Consider the following 20,027-nt stretch of genomic DNA (forward strand, 5'->3'; position numbering starts at 1 on the left):
TGGTCCTTATTCTGACTATAGAAATCCTAATAAAATCTTGTAAAATACAGTGCATTCGGAAAGTGTTCAGACCCCTTGACTTTTTCCACATTTTGTTATGTTACAGCCGTATTCTAAAATGGATTAAATTGTCCCCCCCCTAATCAATCTACACACAATACCCCATAATGACGAAGCAAAAACAGGTTTTTAGAAATGTTTGCAAGTTCATAAAATATAAAACACTGAAATATCACATTCACATACAGTACCAGTCAAAAGGACATACCTACTCATTCAAGGGTTTTTCATTAATTTGACTATTTTACTATTGTAGAATAATAGTGAAGACATCAAAACGATGAAATAACTAATATGGAATCATGTAATAACCCAAAAAGTTTTAAACAAATCAAAATATATTTTATATTTGAGATTCTTCAAAGTAGCCACCCTTTGCCTTGATGACATCTTTGCACACTCTTGCCATTCTCTCAACCAGCTCACCTGGAATGCTTTTACAACAGTCTTGAAGGAGTTTCCACATATGCTGAGCACTTGATGCCTGCTTTTCCTTCACTCTGCAGTCCAACTCATCCCAAACCATCTCAATTGAGTTGAGGTTGGGTGATTGTGGTGGCCAGGACATCTGATGCAGCACTCCATCACTCTCCTTCTTGGTCAAATAGCCCTTACACAGCCTGGAGGTGTATTGGGTCATTGTCCTGTTGAAAAACAAATTATAGTCCCACTAAGTGCAAACCAGATGGGATGGCGTATCACTGCAGAATGCTGTGGTAGACATGCTGGTTAAGTGTGCATAGAATTCTAAATAAAATCACAGACAGTGTCACCAGCAAAGCACCATCACACCACCTACTCCATGCTTCACAGTGGGAACCACACATGCGGAGATCATCTGTTCACCTACTCTGCATTTCATAAAGACACGGCGGTTGGAACCAAAAATCTAAAATTTGGACTCATCAGACCAAATTTCCACCAGTCTAATGTCCACTGTAAGTGTTTCTTGGCCCAAGCAAGTCTATTCCTCTTATTGGTGTCCTTTCGTAGTGGTTTCTTTGCAGCAATTCGACCATGAAGGCCTGATTCACACAGTCTCCTCTGAACAGTTGATGTTGAGATGTGTCTGTTACTTGAACTGTGTGAAGCATTTATTTGGGCTGCAATCTGAGGCTGGTAACTCTAATGAACTTATCCTCTGCAGCATAGGTAACTCTGGGGCTTCCTTTCCTGTGGCGGTCCTCATGAGAGCCAGTTTCATCATAGAGCTTGATGGTTTTTGCGACTGCACTTAAAGAAACCTTTCAAATTTCTTGACATTTTCTGGATTGGACCTTCATTGAACCTTCATATCTTAAAGTAATGATGGACTGTCGTTTCTGTTTGCTTATTTGAGCTGTTATTGCAATAATTTGGACTTGGTCTTTTACCAAATAGGGCTATCTTTTGTATACCAGCCCTACCTTGTCACAACACAACTGATTGGCTGAAATGCATTAAGAAGGAAAGAAATTCCACAAAATAACTTTTAACAAGGCACAACTGTTAATTTAAATGCATTTCAGGTGACTACCTCATGAAGCTGGTTGAGAGAATGCCAAGAGTGTGCAAAGCTGTCACCATGGCAAAGGGTGGCTACTAACACTTTTGTGGTTACTACATGATTGCATATGTGTTATCAAATCAAATCTTATTGGTCACATACACATGGTTAGCAGATGTTAATGCAAGTGTAGCTAAATGCTTGTGCTTCTAGTTCCGACCATGCAGTAATATCTAACAAGTAATCTAACAATTTCACAACAACTACCTTATACACACACAAGTGTAAAGGAATGAATAAGAATATGTACATATAAATATATGGATGAGTGATGGCCGAACGGCATAGGCAAGATGCAGTAGATGCTATAGAGTACAGTATATACATATGAGATGAGTGATGTAGGGTATGTAAACATTATATAAAGTGGCATTGTTTAAAGTGACTAGTGATACATTTATTACATCCAATTTTTAATTGTTAAAGTGGCTAGAGATTTGAGTCAGTATGTTGGCAGCAGCCACTCAATGTTAGTGATGGCTGTTTAACAGTCTGATGGCCTTGAGATAGTTTTGATGTCTTCACTATTATTCTTCAAGAATAATAATAGTGTAGAAAATAGTAAAAATAAAGAAAAACCCTTGAATGAGTAGGTGTGTACAAACTTTTGACTGGTACTGTATATATAGTAGGTATGATGTCCCAGGGACTAAATATACTCTTGTGGATGAGCACCGGTGTGCGCCAGGTTGACGATGTTGCACTTTTGGCACCATTCATAAAAATCGAACTCCAGCGATCCTGCACCTGCGATTTCAAGCAGGCGGTCACAACAATAAACAAACAAAAATCCCCTTGCTAAATTTGTTAAAAAGGGAGAAAAAATGTATTGCTTTGATTCTGAGTTTTTGCGGATTTGTTTACATTGGTTCAGTGTTTACTTTCAATAGTAAGAACATACACATTCACATTCGAGGTCTGCTTGCACTTATGTGAGTCGTGACGTATAGTCATCGTGTTTTTGTCAAAGGCTACACTGACTGCGGATAGCTCTCCAGCTAGATTTGTTGCGGCATCTTTAAAATTCATATTTTGTTAGTAATTACTTAGAAAAACTCATTCGCAATAGCCCACACTATTGCAGGAAAGCACACTCTACCATGGATCACATTTGGCATCCTCAACTGTGACTTGGACGTCTGCCATCATTGCATTGGAGTTAGCTAGTTAGCTTGCTAATGCTATCTAGCTAGGTGGTGGGTAGTTGTATTGCTTGATACTGTGTGTGCCATTCGTGTTCCTTATTTGGTAGTTTGTCTGTCATATTCATTCAAACCATTAACTCGTAGTTAGCTACGGTTATCTGCGGCTAGTTGGCCTTGGCATAACCACCTGCTAGTTAGTTAGCTATTTGGAGTTGGAAAATGTCATAACGTGACATCTTATTTAAAATCCTTGCTTTGAGTAAATCTAATTCAACTCAAATTGGACAGATGCCAGTGTAACGTCGCTTATTTAACGAGTACAACTTCCTTCCAATTCGGCCCATACCTGGCACTAACTCGGAACCTCTGCCTTGCTGCCAGACGTGACCCCCCCCCCCTAAAGCGAGCCAGTCGGGGCCACGCGAAAATCTAGCAGTTTTTTGGCGCATGTGGGGACACTTCAGACTGAGGAGTAAGTTCCACACATCCCCATGTGCTACACCAGCTTAGCCAAAGAAATGGAACGTTAGCTAGCTGCCTGAATCCAGCTGTGTTCGAATACTCATACTTAAGTATGTAGTATGCTTATTGGTCATAGTATGGATATAGTTAGTATGCCAAAAGTTCCCGGATGTCATACTACATTCGCCAAAATACAAGTATTCTTAAGCAATAATGTCTGAGGAGGTGTGGTATATGGCCAATATATGACTGCTAAGGGCTATCATGACGCAACGCGGAGTGCCTGGACACAGCCCTTAGCCGTGGTATATTGACCATGGCCATATACCACAAACCCCCGAGGAGCCTTATTACTATTGTAAACTGGTTACCAACGTAATTAGAGCAGTACAACTAAATGTTTTGTCATACCCATGGTATACTGTCTGATATACCATGGCTTTCAGCCAATCAGAATTCAGGGCTCAAACCACCCAGTTTATAAAAGTATACTTATCACTTTACAAGATCCCTGTCACGCCTAAAGATTTTACAGTTGTTTAAGATGCCATTCCCTCAGGTGTTGCTTTATTATTCAGGAACGTGTCAAGACCTGATCCTCAGAACATGACCTTAACCCCCTGTGCCCGCAGTAGGGCTTTTGCCTTTCGGCAAAAGCCAAATTGTAAATAAGAATGTGTTATTAACTTACTTGTCTAGTTAAATGAAGGTTAAATAAAAACATACCTATGATTAACCCTGTTGACTCATCGGTAGGAAAGATTTGTTTTTCTTTTGGTCCATTCAACAACAATAGAGCTATACAAGCCTTTTTTCAACAGGTTGTTGTATCTATACTTTGTCATGCTTTATTGGAATGGTTTTATTGATAATATCGGTTGGAAAAAAGTTTGGATGTTGCCACACATACATACTTATTAACAAAATGAAGGAAGTTTCTTTTAAAATTATTCATAAATATCCTGCCAACCACTATATGAATTAGTAAAAAAATAAAATATATATATATTGTAGTGACCACCCTTTTTTGGCCTTATATTCATGTAAGAAATCTGTGGCAAGACATCAGCAGATTTATAATTGAACACATTTATGAAGATTTACACTGATTCTTTACCTATGATAGAAATAAGTTGAAACAATTTTACGTAATTTTAATTTCGTTATTATTCTTTTGGACAAAATTCTTATTTAAAAATGTCAATTTACAAATAAAACACATTTTCTTACCTTACAAAAATAAATTGAACTATTTTTTAAAGACAATTAAATACTCTACCAACAAAAAAGCTTTTAGAATTATAAATCTATGTCCCTTAAGGTCCTTGTGTAATGTGATATTGTACCCCCTAGCCCAATTGTCCTTTGCATATTCTTTATATGTACTTGTGTTCCCCTATGAAAATAATAATAATACAAAAATAAAAATAAATTCTCTAAAAAATAAATACAAATAAAATCCTAAATAAGCAGTGGATACAATTGCCGTGCTTTGAGGGCCCATAATGCAATTCTTCAGAAAATGGGCGTGCCTTCACAGCATTTTCAGGTTTGAAGAAAATGGTGCAAAATATAAGTAATTACTTTTCATATAAGTTACGTTACACATTATGTTGGCAGACAATTTGTTAGCTACGCTAGCCTTACGAACCGCATAGCATATTATTACAGCAGTTGCTTGTATGCACTGGTATGTTAGCTAGCTATCTAACGTTAATTGGCTACTAATACATCGAACTTGCCAGTATATTAACTGTATGCTATCTAACTAACTACCAAACATTTATTGACTTGACTATTCGTCATTCTTAGCTTAGTCAATTGGTATAGTCCGTTGTGCGTTCTCAATGGACATTGTTCATGAAATCGTAAAATGTCTAGCTGGTAATTTGTTATGCTAACAAGCTAGCAAGAAGTTGCATAGCAACAGCATCAACTTCCCGTAGACAGGCGAAGCACAAGTACACTCAACTAAAAGGATACCGTTCTTTTACAGTATGTGTATTCAAACACAGCTCAGGTCATGACACCAATGCGAAGGACTGGATTTGATCCCAGATCATCTGTGCGGACAGGGCAGTTATTTCTAGATTTCTTATAGGTCCAGCTAGTTATTCAATTGTTGTTATTCAATTTTTTATTCAAAAATCACTAAAGCTGGAGACTCTTATCTCCCTCACAAGCTTTAAGCACCAGCTGTCAGAGCAGCTCACAGATCACTGCACTTGTACATAGCCCATCTGTAAATAGCCCATCCAACTACCTCATCCCCATACTGTATTTATTTATCTTGCTCCTTTGTACCCCAGTATCTCTACTTGCACATTCATCTTCTGCACATTCTACCATTCCAGTGTTTATTAATTGCTATATTGTAATTACTTCGCCACCATGGCCTATTTATTGCCTTACCTCCCTTATCCTACCTCATTTGCACATGCTGTATATAGACTTTTTCTGCTGTATTATTGATTGTATGTTTGTTTATTACATGTGTAACTCTGTGTTGTTGTATGTGTCGAACTGCTTTGCTTTATCTTGGCCAGGTCGCAGTTGCAAATGAGAACTTGTTCTCAACTAGCCTACCTGGTTAAATAAAGATGAAATAAAAACATTTATTTTGCCTGCACATTAAACAGCTGTGAACCTCAGTGGTCGAGGTCTCATGTAATGTATCATAATTTGTCATCTTTGCACTTTGCCTACAAACTATGTTCAATCACGCTTTTCTGTTTTTGCCAGATATTGCAGCACGTTGAGATTCTTGAAACTTGAGGCACTCTTGTCAAGTACAGTACCATGGCTCCCAAAGACATCATGACCAACTCCCATGCCAAATCCATCCTCAATGCCATGAACGCACTTCGTAAGAGCAACACACTTTGTGACATCACTTTGAGAGTGGAGAATACTGACTTTCCTGTGCACCGCATTGTCCTGGCAGCCTGCAGTGACTACTTCTGCGCCATGTTCACCAGCGAGGTAACTGTAAGCACAAGACTGGCGATAATGTAGAGGTGACTCAGGACAAAAAAAGGTTGCCAGGAAATCTAATCCTAACAAGACTCTGATCACCAGTGTCATCAGCAATAATAACTTTCTAAATACTTTTGCTGGTGGTTCTCTTTATATGCAGAAAGAGACAGGGAATAATTGATTAACTGATTCTGAGGTTGACATTACCAAAATAGTTTCTACATATGCTTTGTGCTTAGAACCCAGTTAAGATTTGTGTAGGCTGAAATTAAACTGATATTCATTTCTTGAGAAATGTCTTTCGGTGTCTATCGGACTGCCATCTGATTATTAATTCAATAAAAACTTGAACTAAATTGCATGGATCATATTCTCAACCACGAAAAAGTCATGAAAGTGCATAGCAGAAATAGTCCAATGCTAATTATTTCTCTGCAGCTCAGTTGACCTAATTTCTTTCCTTTAACATTTTTAGCTCTCTAGGAATCATCAGGTGAGCATTGCTCTTTTACTATCAAAGCTGACTATAATTCACAGCTGCCTACACATGTATGACAAATAGTAAACAATTTATATATTTTGTGTGAATTATTCCCCTTTAGTCTCTTCTCACAGCCAGATGAAGCGTGCGGAGCATCCAGGGTCTGGCGAGAGAGACTACTAACTAGTACTACTAGTAACTAGTCATTTAAGCTGACGTGTCTGTCTTTGCTGTTGTTCTTTTGCAGCTGTCAGAGAAAGGGAAATCCTTTGTAGACATTCAGGGGTTGACTGCGTCCACCATGGAGATCCTGCTGGACTTTGTTTACACAGAAACAGTCCTGGTCACAGTGGAGAATGTCCAGGAACTGCTTCCTGCTGCCTGTCTGCTGCAGCTCAAAGGTAAGTTGAGAAGTCAAAAAATAATATGACAACCCATGGACAGGGTGTGCTATATGCACTATACTTTACATCCACTGTATATACTCTGTGGAATAAAGTACCATTTTGTTTTACTTAAAAAAAATATGAACTAGGAAAGTCAGAACAAATTCTTACTTACAATGACGGCCTACCAAAAGGCAAAAGGCCTCCTGCGGGGACGGGAGCTGGGACAAAACACACATCACAACAAGAGAGACACCACAACACTAGATAAAGAGAGACCTAAAGACAACAACATACCATGCCAGCAACACATGACAACACATCATGATAGCAACACAACATGACAACAACATGGCAGCAGCACAACATGGTAGCAGCACAAAACATTGTGCAAACATTATTGGGCACAGACAACAGCACAAAGGGCAAGAAGGTAGAGACAACAATACATCACGCGAAGCAGCCACAACTGTCAGTAAGAGTGTCCATGATTGAGTCTTTGAATTAATAGATTGAGATAAAACTGTCCAGTTTGAGTGTTTGTTGCGGCTCATTTCAGTTGCTAGCTGCCATTAAAATGAAAAAAGATGAGCGATCCAGGGATGTGTGTGCTTTGGGGACCTTTTGTGACGATGTGCGCTGAGAGTCGGGAAGCAAGTTCAGGGAGTGAGTGTTTTAATAAATAAACGCAACATAATACAAAACAAGAAACACGAACAACGCACAGACGTGAAACAGAAACAATGACGCCTGGGGAAGGAACCAAAGGGAGTGACATATATGGGGAAGGTAATCTGGGAAGTGATGGAGTCCAGGTGAGTCTGATGACGCGTAGGTGCGCGTAATGATGGTGACAGGTGTGCTTAATAATGAGCAGCCTGGTGACCTAGAGGCCGGAGAGGGAGCACACGTGACACCTTTAACAGAATGTGACTGGTGGAACGGGTGTTGTATGTGGAGAATGAGGGCTGCAGTAGATATCTCAGATAGGGGGGAGTGAGGCCTGAGAGGGTTTTATAAATAAGCATCAACCAGTGGGTCTTGCGACGGGTATACAGAGTTGACCAGTTTACAAGGGAGTATAGAGTGCAGTGATGTGTCCTATAAGGAGCAGTGGTGGCAAATCTGATGGTCGAATGGTAAAGAACATCTAGCCACCCGAGAGCACCCTTACCTGCCAATCTATAAATTACATCTCCGTAATCGAACATGGGTAGGATGGTCATCTTAATAAGGGTTAGTTTGGCAGCTGGGGTGAAAGGAGCGATTACGATAGAGGAAACCAAGTCTAGATTTAACTTTAGCCTGTAGCTTTGATATGTGCTGAGAGAAGGACAGTGTACCATCTAGCCATACTCCCAAGTACTTGTATGAGGTGACTACCTCAAGCTCTAAACACTCAGGAGGTAGTAATCACACCGGTGGGGAGAAGGGCATTCTTCTTACCAAACCACATGACCTTAGTTTTGGAGGTGTTCAGAACAAGGTTAAGGAACGGACCCTTTTTTTCAATTTTTGCCTAAAATGACGTACCCAAATCCAGAAAAAGCAGGGGTTCAAACTTTAGAACCCAGTTCCTACATTTGAATATAAAATTTGATTTTAGCAAACAAAACTATGCTACATTTTATCTCTGGGACCCTCAGGATGACAAATCAGAGCAATATTAATGAATGTGAGTACATTATTTACCTTCAGAGGTGAATGTACAAACCAGTTGCCGTGATAAGTTTTTTGTTGTTGTGCACTCTCCTCAAACAATAGCGTGGCATTTTTTCACTGTAATAGCTACTGTAAATTGGACAGTGCAGTGAGATTAACAAGAATTTAAGCTTTCTGCCCATATAAGACAAGTCTATGTGTCACGTTCTGACCTTAGTTTCTTTTTATGTCTTTGTGTTAGGTTGGTCAGGGTGTGAGTTGGGGTGGGTAGTCTATGTTCTGTTTTCTATGTTGTTGTATTTCTATGTCTGGCCTGATATGGTTCTCAATCAGAGGCAGCTGTTGATTGTTGTCTCTGATTGAGAATCATATTTAGGTATCCTGTTTTCCCCATTTTGGTTGTGGGTGTTTGTTTCCTGTTTTTGTGTTTGTGTCACCATTCAGGACTGTTTCAGTTTTCGTTATCATTCTCTTTGTTATTTTGTATTTTGTCGTGTTCGGTTATTATTAAAATATGACGAACACTTACCACGCTGCATTTTGGTCCTCTTCTCCTGCACCAGACGAGAATTGTTACAGAAACACCCACCAACACCGGACCAAGCAGCGTGGTAAACGGGAGCAGTGCAATCTGGACTCATGGACATGGGAGGAGATACTAGACGGCAAGGGACCCTGGGCACAGGCTGGGGAATATCGCCGCCCCAAGGAAGAACTGGAGGCAGCAAAAGCTGAGCGGCGGCGATATGAGGAGGTAGCACGGCAGCGCAATAGGCATGAGAGGCAGCCCCCCAATTTTTTGGGGGGGTGGCACACGGGGAGTGTGGCAGAGTCAGGTTGGAGACCTGAGCCCACTCCTCGTGCTTATCGTAAGCAGCGCGTTACTGGTCAGGCACCGTGTTATGCGGTCAAGAGCACGGTGTCGCCAGTACGCGTCCATAGCCCGGAGCGCTGGCATCCAGCCAGGGCGTATTGTGCCGGCTCAGCGTGTCTGGTCTCTGGTACGCCGTTTCGGCCCAGGGTATCCTGCGCCAGCTCTGCGTGCTGTGTCTCCGGGGCGCTGGGAGGGTGCAGTGCGTCCTATGCCTGCGCGCCGTCTGTGCCGGGCGAATGTGGGCATTGAGCCTAAGGGAGAGGTGCGAGTAGTATGCACCAGATCTCCAGTGGTCACCCACAGCCCGGTTCAACCTGTGCCTGCACTCTGGAGGGTCCGGGCTAAAGTGGACATCCAGCCTGGAGGAGTGGTGCCAAGGCTGCGCACCAGAGCTCCAGTGCTCCCCCACAGCCCGGTCCATCCGGTGCCTCCTCCACGCACCAGGCCTACTGTAGGTCTCCCCAGCCTGGTGGGTCCTGTGGCAGCGCCACGCACCAGGCTGTCTCTCCGTCTCCTCCCTCCAGGTTCTCTCTCCAGGCCAGAGCTGCCCGTCTGTCCGGAGCCGCCCGTCTGTCCTGAGCCGCCGGAGCCGCCCGTCTGTCCTGAGCCGCCGGAGCCGCCCGTCTGTCCTGAGCCGCCCGTCAGTCAGGAGCCGCCTGAGCCGCCCGTCAGTCAGGAGCCGCCTGAGCCGCCCGTCAGTCAGGAGCCGCCCGTCAGTCAGGAGCCGCCTGAGCCGCCCGTCAGTCAGGAGCCGCCTGAGCCGCCCATCAGTCAGGAGCCGCCAGAGTCTCCCGTCAGTCCGGATCTGCCAGAGTCTCCCGCCAGTCCAGAGGCGCCCCTCAGTCCAGAGGTGCCCATCAGTCCAGTGGTGCCCTTCACTAGGGTCTCCAATCCAGGGTCGGTGACGAGGGTCGCCGCTCCTAAGGTGTCACAGAAGTGGGCCGAGACTATGGTGGAGTGGGGTCTTCGTCCCGCTCCAGAGCCGCCACCACAGTAAATGCCCACCGAGACCCTCCCCTATAGGTTCAGGTTTTGCGGCCGGAGTCCGCATCTTTGGGGGGGGGGGTAATGTCACGTTCTGACCTTAGTTCCTTTGTTATGTCTTTATTTTAGTTTGGTCAGGGCGTGAGTTGGGGTGGGCATTCTATGTTGTTTTTCTATGTTTTGTTCTATTAGGTATTTTCTATGTGTTTGGCCTAGTATGGTTCTCAATCAGAGGCAGGTGTCAGTCGTTGTCTCTGATTGGGAGCGTTTGGCCTAGTATGTGTTTGGCCTAGTATGGTTCTCAATCAGAGGCAGGTGTCAGTCGTTGTCTCTGATTGGGAGCCATATTTAGGTAGCCTGGTTTTCATTGGTTTTTGTGTGTGGTTGTATCCTGTGTTAGTGTTTTCACCATACGGGACTGTTTCGTGTTGTTTGTTTGTACTTTTGTTATTTCGTTCAGTGTTCTGTTTGATTTATTAAATATATCATTATGGACACTTACCACGCTGCGCATTGGACCTCTTCTTCCAACCACGACAAGCGTTACAGTTAATTTATCTCAAGTTTTTAGCAAAATAAAGATGTACTAGGCAGAAATCGCTCTGCCATTTCCAGGTTGCTAAAATACAAATTTCAGTTTGTGAAGAAAACAAGCAGGTACAGTGTAGAGAATCATTGTACCATCTAAACCGCTGTGAAATATATTTTCCATAACCAAATATACTGTATTTTCAGCTGTTTGAAGCTGGTGTACAAAACCAAAAGTGAAAGACGCAAAAACAATGGGAAGCAAAGAAATGACACACATAGAACATATCTACCGCTTCTTAGACTTGCTTTTGATGAGAATGACAGAAATATAACACACATTTCTATGTGAATTTTGTCAGGTTGCCCAAAAAGTTACGTATTGCAGTTTTAAATACTTCAACATTATTTCACAAATTAACGTACTGCACTTCTTTGTATTCCTCAGGCGTGAAAAGAGCATGTTGTGACTTTCTGGATAGTCAGCTTGATCCCACAAACTGCCTGGGCATTCGGGACTTTGCTGAGACCCACAATTGCCTTGACCTGATGCAGGCCGCTGAGCTCTTCTCTCAGAAGCACTTCCCTGAGGTTGTTCAACATGAGGAGTTTATGCTGCTCTGCCAGAACGAGGTTGAAAAACTAGTTAAATGCGATGAAATCCAGGTAAACAAAGGTGGATTTGGTGAGGTATTATACCTGTGTTTTAACGCTCTAATTGGATAGTAATATTGTTGTTGTTACATTGTAGCCTTTGTAAATTAGGTAGCCATTAGGTAGCCTTTGTAAATGCATATTAATGGAGTTGAATGGTTTTTGTCATAGGAAAAGTCACTGTTCCTCTTTTTTAATTACAACTCCATTTCTATGCAATTAAACTACAATTACTGAAGAACTAAGTAACAACATGTTAATACAATGTTGTTACTAGTGTAATTATGATGTTACTAAGCTATAAGAGAAACTTGTTGTAAATTGCTACCAAAGTTCAATAGTGTACTGAATTTGTTTGTGAATTCAGAGAGCACACAGTCATGCTGCCTGAGGTGCATTTCTGATCTCCATTCAGGGTCATCTTTGAAAGCGTGGGGGACACTTTTCACAAGTCTCAAATTGGAAAGGAACGGTGCAAGTGTAGACCTGCAATAATCTCCATTAATGGGGCCCCCTGTGCAGATTTGCCTGGCTCTGAAATTATGGGGAAGACAATTTATTTTAAGTATGCTTTTGTGCTCTGAAAATTCCTGTCTTTAACTGCACAGCGCATATCGTTCTTTATAAAATCATAATTATAACCATGAACTTGATTTATAGTTTACCTATTAATTCAAAGTATTTTTGTTTGTCATGATTTTCGTGATCAAAATGTATGTAATATACAGTGCATTTGGAAAGAATTCAGACCCCTTGACCTTTTCCACATTTTGTTACGTTACAGCCTTATTCTAAAATGGATTAAATCATTTCCCCCCTCATCAATCTACACACAATACCCCAGAATAACAAAGACAAAAACAGGTTTTTAGAAATGTTTGCAAATGTATAAAAAAACGGAAATATTACATTAACACAAGTATTCAGACCCTTTCCTCAGTCCTTTGTTGAAGCACCTTTGGCAGCGATTACAGCCTCAAGTCTTCTTGGGTATGGCGCTAGAAGCTTGGCACACCTGTATTTGGGGAGTTTCTCCCATTCTTCTCTGCAGATCCTCTCAAGCTGTGTCAGGTTGGATGGGGAGCCTTGCTGGACAGCTATTTTCAGGTCTTTCCAGAGATGTTCAATCGGGTGCAAGTCCGGGCTCTGGCTGGGCCACTCAACGACATTCAGAGACTTGTCCCGAAGCCACTCCTGCATTGGCTTGGCTGTGTGCTTAGGGTCATTGTCCTGTTGGAAGTTGAACCTTCGCCCCAGTCTGAGGTCCTGAGTGCTCTGGAGCAGGTTTTCATCAAGGATCTCTCTGTACTTTGCTCCGTTCATCTTTCCCTCAATCCTGCCTAATCTCCTAGTCCCGGGCGCTGAAAAACATCCCCACAGCATGATGCTGCCACCGCCATGCTTCACCGTAGGGATGGTGCCTGGTTTCCTCCAGACATGATGCTTGGCATTCAGGCCAGAGTTCAATCTTGGTTTTGTCAGACCAGAGAATCTTGTTTCTCATGGTCTGAGAGTTCTTTAGATGCCTTTTGGCAAACTCCAAGCGGGCTGTCATGTGCCTTTTACTGAGGAGTGGCTTCCGTCTGGCCACTCTACCATAAAGGCCTGATTGGTGGAGTGCTGCATAGATGGTTGTTCTTCTCGAAGGTTATCCCATCTCCACAGAGGAACTCTGGAGCTCTGTCACAGTGATCATTGTGTTCTTGGTCACCTCCCTGAACAAGGCCCTTCTCCCTCGATTGCTCAGTTTGGCCAGGCGGCCAGCTCTAGGAAGAGTCTTGATGGTTCCAAACTTCTTCCATTTAAGAATGATGGAGGCCACTGTGTTCTTGGGGACTTTCAATGCTGAAGAAATGTTTTGGTACACTTCTCCAGATCTCTGCCTCGACACAATCCTGTCTCGGAGCTCTACGGACAATTCCTTTGACCTCATGACTTGGTTTTTGCTCTGACATGCACTGTCAATTGTGGGACCTTATATACTGTAGACAGCTGTGTGTGCCTTTACAAATCATGTTCCAATCAATTGAATTTACCACAGGTGGACTCCAATCAAGTTGTAGAAACATCAAGGATGATCAATGGAAACAGGATGCACCTGAGCTCAATTTCGAGTCTCATAGCAAAGGGTCTGAATACTTATGTAAATAAGGTATTTGTTTTTTATTTGTAATACATTTGCAAAAATGTCTAAAACCTGTTTTCACTGTCATTATGGGGTATTGTGTATAGATTGAAGAGGGCATTTTTTTAAATGTAATCCATTTTAGAATAAGGCTGTAACGTAACAAAATGTGGAAAAGGGGAAGGGGTCTGAACATTTTCTGAATGCACTGTACACTTAGTTAAATCAAAGGCACAATTTCCTGTTATTTTTGTAACTGTGCCCTAGTTGACTGTATCTACATCATAAATGAAAACATGACTTTGACTTTCCTCTTGAAATGAAGTTGATCTCAGTTATTTGGACACAGCAAATTGGCCAGTGTTACCTAGTGTTGATTTTTCAGTCTAAAATGTATAGTGTTGATTCAGGAGTTAAATGAACTCTGTGTTAAATTAACAGTCATTGGTGTAAAATAACCCCAGTGTTGGTGTTAATAACTAGTGATGTTACATTTGATACAGGAGCTCAGAGGAATGCGTCAAAATCGCTAAGAAGCTAACTTCCAAGCAGTGTGCTGATGCGTGCATCACTTTATCAGAAGTCAAATCAAATCATCAATGACGTCATTTCATCAATGACGTCGCTTCATTTGATCATGTGCTTTTTCAAAACGTGTGTTGCGAGATCCCACTGATTTGGCTGTGGTTTCGGTGCTTTCTTAGATTCTAAGCGGCTTTCAAACACCGACCTCTACTGGACACCATACTTACATATATAGTTTTTTGTACAAAAACTTTCACCTGACCAGTAGCTTAGCAAGTAGAGTATGGAACATTCAGGGATGTGAGGGTATGAGGTCGAATCCCGTTGAAGACTTATTGTTTTGTGTGAAACCACACTTTCTGCATTGTTGTTCAAATTTTTATTTTATTGAGTAAAAGCTTCTGTCTTAAGCATCCTAAATAATGCCATAGATTCAGTTTTTGAAAAAAAGTAAACTTGAAGGCAAAAAAGGGAAGTATGATATAAGGTGCAAACCTGGTATTCCAACTGATTATAGGCTACTAAAGCTAACAACTTACCGCTGCACCACAGAGTTTTAATGAAAACAGTGGAGAATTTTTTTTATATCTGATAATCACATGCTGCTATTTACTGCTGACGAGCAGATATCACTAATGAGCATTGTAAACAGATAACGAAGCGCAGAGTAATTAACAATTTCAGAAAGCCTCAGTTTCCCTTCACTGTTAATAATCAGAGTTGAACCAAAACTACACCTATCATTCTCATACTTCCCAGAATGCTCTATTTCAGGAAGAATTTTAGAATTGTTTGTTTCAATATCTATGTTTTACATGTACGTTGATTTATTGATTAATTCATCTTATGTCATTTAAATATAAATAACAAATGTTTCTAAACTAATCCAATCTGTTACTTGGACTCATTGCACACGTTACTGAAATGGTTGTTAAAGTTAATATGCTTTAGGTAGTCTCATATCTTAGTCTTCCCAACTCTGGCAGTCATTCTGAATGCAGGTTGCGGGTGAATAAGAATTCCAAATGTTGGATATCCCCACTCTGGCTGGATTCCAATTGGAATTACATATCACTTTGCAAGCCAGCGCAAGTGGACTTGAAGGCATGATATGGCCTGTAAACTGTGAATTTCAGGCCACTGTATTAGGGTAAAACCAGGCCCTCAGTATAAGGCCTTATGAAATACCTATTGTATTGTCAAAAAAATGTATTATGAAAGCATTTTCGCTTAGGATCTTACTGGGTGAAGGCCACAGGACTGAAGATGAATGAATGCAACAACCATGTGTCTGTCAATAACAAATACAGTCTTGAAAAACAATTCACTAGAAAGGCAAGAAACACTGGGAAATATGAGAATAAGGCTTTACACTAGGCAGTGTGTTAATTACAACTGAAAAGTGTGGACCCTTATAGACACTGGAACAATGTTAAATGTAATACTGTATTGATTTAAAACTGGAGAATTTGCTGTGAAGAAAGCAGTGTGATTGAGTGAATGCATGTTTGACCTTGGGTGGTTATACTCTGGGATTACCGTTTTTACAACAAGCATGTTTGGTTTTGTTGTCAGGGTGTGGTTGTCAATACATATTTTCTCTATTTGCAGGTGGACTCAGAGGAGCCTGTATTCGAGGCAGTGTTGAATTGGGTTAAACACAATAGGAAAGAGAGGGAGACGTATTTATCGGAGATGCTGGAGCATGTGCGGATGCCTTTGCTCACTCCGCGCTATATCACAGACGTTATCGACTCAGAGGTGAGGCAGCTAGACCACACACTATCACATGATGTAGGCAGTTATCTTGTCTTAGCCCTCCCCATAATGGGTTTGTGTTAATACATCAACAGCCAGTTTCCCGTACATAAATTAAACCCAGTCCTGGCCTAAAATCCACTTTCAATGAAGATTCTCCATTGAGAATGATTTATAGTGTGAGTCTGGAAAACAAGCCTCAAGTGTTGAGCAGGGGAAGAAATGTTTGTGTTGCTTTATGTGTTATTAATGTCTGGATAAAGTACTGTATATGTTGTGACGTGTTCCAGCCCCTCATTCGATGCAGTCTTCCCTGTCGAGACCTTGTGGATGAGGCCAAGAAATTTCACCTTAGACCTGAGCTGAGGAGTGAGATGCAGGGGCCACGTACCCAAGCCAGATTAGGTACAGAACTGCCCTCCCCTTTTTGAGGTGCTTTCCTTGTCCTAATAATAGGGATACAATACAAGCTTAGTGGGAGTTGCCACCTTGTTATTGATGTGAAAAAGTGATTCACTGTTGCTCTTTCAAGGTGCCAAGGAGGTCCTGCTCGTTATAGGAGGATTCGGCAGTCAACAATCCCCTATAGATATTGTTGAGAAGTATGATCCTAAAACTCAGGAGTGGAGCTTTTTACCTGTAAGTAGCATTTTTTAAATTAACATTTTGGCTCTATTCTCTGATCATGGTTAACTTATCCCAAGCATATTTTTAAAGAACATTGCTCGGAAAAGGCGTTACGTGGCTACCGTGTCCCTCAATGACCGCGTGTATGTGATTGGCGGCTACGATGGTCGATCGCGGCTTAGCTCGGTGGAGTGCTTGGACTACACGGCCGACGAGGATGGTATCTGGTACAACGTCGCCACTATGAATGTACGGCGTGGCCTTGCCGGGGCGACAACACTCGGAGGTAAAGGATCTTCTCTGATTGACAGTCCTCATTGTCATGGGGTTTACTAAAGCAAATAGCACTGAAGATAATGACTGTCCTCAGGTGTTACAAAGCCCTGTAAGTGTTATCTAAACCAGACTTCCAAAAAGTTGTTGGAACATTTCCTAACATATCTTTCCTCACTTTTCTGCCCACAGATATGATCTATGTTGCTGGAGGCTTTGACGGTAGTCGCCGTCACACCAGCATGGAACGATATGACCCCAATATTGACCAGTGGAGTATGCTGGGGGACATGCAGACAGCCAGGGAAGGGGCTGGCCTGGTGGTGGCTAGTGGACTCATATACTGTCTAGGTGGGTATTAAAGATGTTTTATTTAAGTTTGTAATGGTGTTGATGTATAAATATTTAAAATACCACCTGTTTTCCCCCTGACCTTAGTAAGGATGTATGGCATTTGTTGCAGGTGGGTACGACGGATTGAACATCCTCAATTCAGTGGAACGGTATGACCCTCACACAGGACACTGGACTAATGTTACCCCCATGGCTACCAAACGCTCAGGTCAGTACTCCAGAGTATGACAATATAATAGTATCAGGGCTGTATATAGATTATATACAGTATGGCTCTCTCTACATATGGCTATGTCTGAAGGGCCTATAATCTTTGTTGCAGGGGCCAGTGTAGCCTTGCTCAACGACCACATCTATGTGGTGGGAGGCTTCGATGGAACAGCGCATCTTGACTCGGTGGAGTTTTACAACATTAGGACAGACTATTGGACCACGGTAGCCAGTATGACCACTCCCCGCTGCTACGTAGGAGCTACTGTCCTCCGGGGACGACTCTACGCCATAGCTGGGTAAGCCTAAACATCCCAACCCTTCTCCGACTTTAATATATTTAAAATATCCAATATTTTAAAGGAGTGGAAATTCACTATCCTTTCGTATGTTTATTGCTTTTAATGACAGACAGATGAGAAACAAATGGGGGAGACAGGTGAAGAGGAGATACAGAGTCAAGGGAGGACACAGGGATTGAACCCCGGTCTCCGGCTGAGAGTTGTACATGTGCATAGAGCCAGGAGTGTTACCATCTGACCACGACTCTGTACCCAACTTCAGTATTGACAGAGATATAGATGCATTTTGGTTGGGATTATTCATATAAATTATGTATGACAACTCTTTTAATTGATTTATATTATTCTTGCTTAGATAACATTGTAATATCTGAATCATAAAAGCAACCTCCCCTTATGGTCCAGTCTTCGATTATAAGGATGTGACTGAACACAGCCATATGATGTTGTTCATTCTCCCCTGTGCTCTTTTGTCCTCTCTCCAGGTATGATGGAAACTCCCTTCTGAGCAGTATCGAGTGTTACGACCCAGTGATTGACAACTGGGAGGTGGTCACCTCCATGGCCACACAGCGCTGCGATGCAGGAGTGTGTGTCCTGCGAGAGAAGTGAGATTTACCTCAGAAAGGTCGGATGAAGCGGAGGAAGGCAGGCAGCTAGTCCTGAACCTGAATTTGATATTTACGTGCCACTACTATGGAGCGACACAGGGATCATTCACTTGCAGGCCAGTGTGCTATATGCCCTCCCCGAAGTCTCTTGATTGATTGGTTATCAGACTTTCTCATCTGAGTTTGGTTACTTCTGTGGGAAAACCCTTGGCTTCAATGGATAAGGGACAGTGAGATGAGAGAGAGATGAGTTATTTCAGTCTCCTCATCAACAGTTGTGGCATCTAAGAAGACATCGATCCCAACCCACTCGATCACATGACACTCTTTTAGTGGTTCCCGTTGTAGTGGTTACCTGTGAGGTACATTTTTGACTCGTCTTTTAAAGTGCAATATATTTCTCTACTTCTGTTATGAACCATGAAGCAGAAGAAACACAAGAGACTCCAGTTTGCTGCTGCTATATGCCTTATGCCCCTGTGGCCCACATTGAACCTAACAACCATGATGCCTCATTAGGACTGTGATGATTGTTGTCATACCATCAAGTATGATGATTATTTAGCTTTTGCCAGGTTATCAATTAGAAAGCCATTTGTAGATTTTGTAATTATGTATAAAGTGCTTTTAGAAACAAATCACTTATTGAATAATTGGTATTTACCTGACACAGTCATTATTTTCAATGTATCAAAGACATTTTGAAATGAATTACATTTTAGGGAAAGCGTTTCATAATTGCACATGATTCCTTGCTCTTTTGCTATTCTGTCATCTTGTCAAAATCACTTTGTCCCCGGCGACAGACTGAAGAACACTGCTAATAGCAAAAATGATTTTTTTCATGTGTGTATGGTACATGCATTTGTCCACAGTGGATTTGTTTGGACAAGAAAAAAAACTTGACTGCTATTCTCCAGGGCAAGTGCAAAATACTGACTAGTCTTTTGTTGTTACTTGAAAAGTGAATAAATATTGTGATAATTTAGCGGTTTTATATTTGTATTTAGTTATTAAGGCAATTCAGAATGTTATGCTGATGTGTACTGTGGTGACCTTTAGTACAAGCCTAGTGATTTTGTCAAGGGTTTGGACCTCTTGGTATCATGGCTAAGGTGTTGGACTGACAGTCGCACTCGCAGGGACCTGGGCTTCAGTCCCGGTTGGGCTAATCCCTGAACTGATCAGTCAGAAGTGGGATGACACTACTGTGGGGCTATCAGGGGTGTGGATCAAATCAAATGTATTTATATAGCCCTTCTTACATCAGCTGATATCTCAAAGTGCTGTACAGAAACCCAGCCTAAAACCCCAAACAGCAAGCAATGCATGTGTAGAAGCACTGGATGGATGTTTGGAGGGGCAGGGATGTGTTTCCCATAAGAGAGGGTGGTCTTGTGATCCTTGATAAGAGCTTTATGACAGACTGCCCCAAGGCCAGAGCCTGGTTCAGTTCCAACCTGACTACCTCCCAAAATCACAAC

General features: G+C 41.9%; 1 protein-coding gene across 7 annotated transcripts in view; it reads left to right on the forward strand.

Moving 5' to 3' along the window:
• The window catches only part of LOC139542419 (kelch-like protein 12), a 59,511-nt gene extending 39,980 nt beyond the window's left edge, over positions 1 to 19,531 (forward strand). The window contains exons 1-14 of one of the 7 annotated variants that reach the window (XR_011668500.1): positions 2,353 to 2,802; positions 5,956 to 6,195; positions 6,665 to 6,682; positions 6,918 to 7,071; positions 11,553 to 11,770; positions 16,020 to 16,169; positions 16,457 to 16,571; positions 16,699 to 16,805; positions 16,884 to 17,079; positions 17,259 to 17,417; positions 17,530 to 17,628; positions 17,743 to 17,929; positions 18,042 to 18,245; positions 18,418 to 18,535. Coding sequence is in view for 5 of the 7 variants with exons in the window: in XM_071347826.1 (XP_071203927.1) it covers positions 6,013 to 6,195; positions 6,665 to 6,682; positions 6,918 to 7,071; positions 11,553 to 11,770; positions 16,020 to 16,169; positions 16,457 to 16,571; positions 16,699 to 16,805; positions 16,884 to 17,079; positions 17,259 to 17,417; positions 17,530 to 17,628; positions 17,743 to 17,929; positions 18,418 to 18,544 (1,713 nt within the window). In the remaining 2 variants the exon portion in view is untranslated. The other 6 variants (XR_011668501.1, XM_071347825.1, XM_071347827.1 and 3 more) reach the window with 6 other exon arrangements.
• Positions 19,532 to 20,027: the final 496 nt, after the last annotated feature.

This window comes from Salvelinus alpinus, chromosome 17, assembly GCF_045679555.1.
Source record: "Salvelinus alpinus chromosome 17, SLU_Salpinus.1, whole genome shotgun sequence".
NCBI lineage: Eukaryota > Metazoa > Chordata > Actinopteri > Salmoniformes > Salmonidae > Salvelinus > Salvelinus alpinus.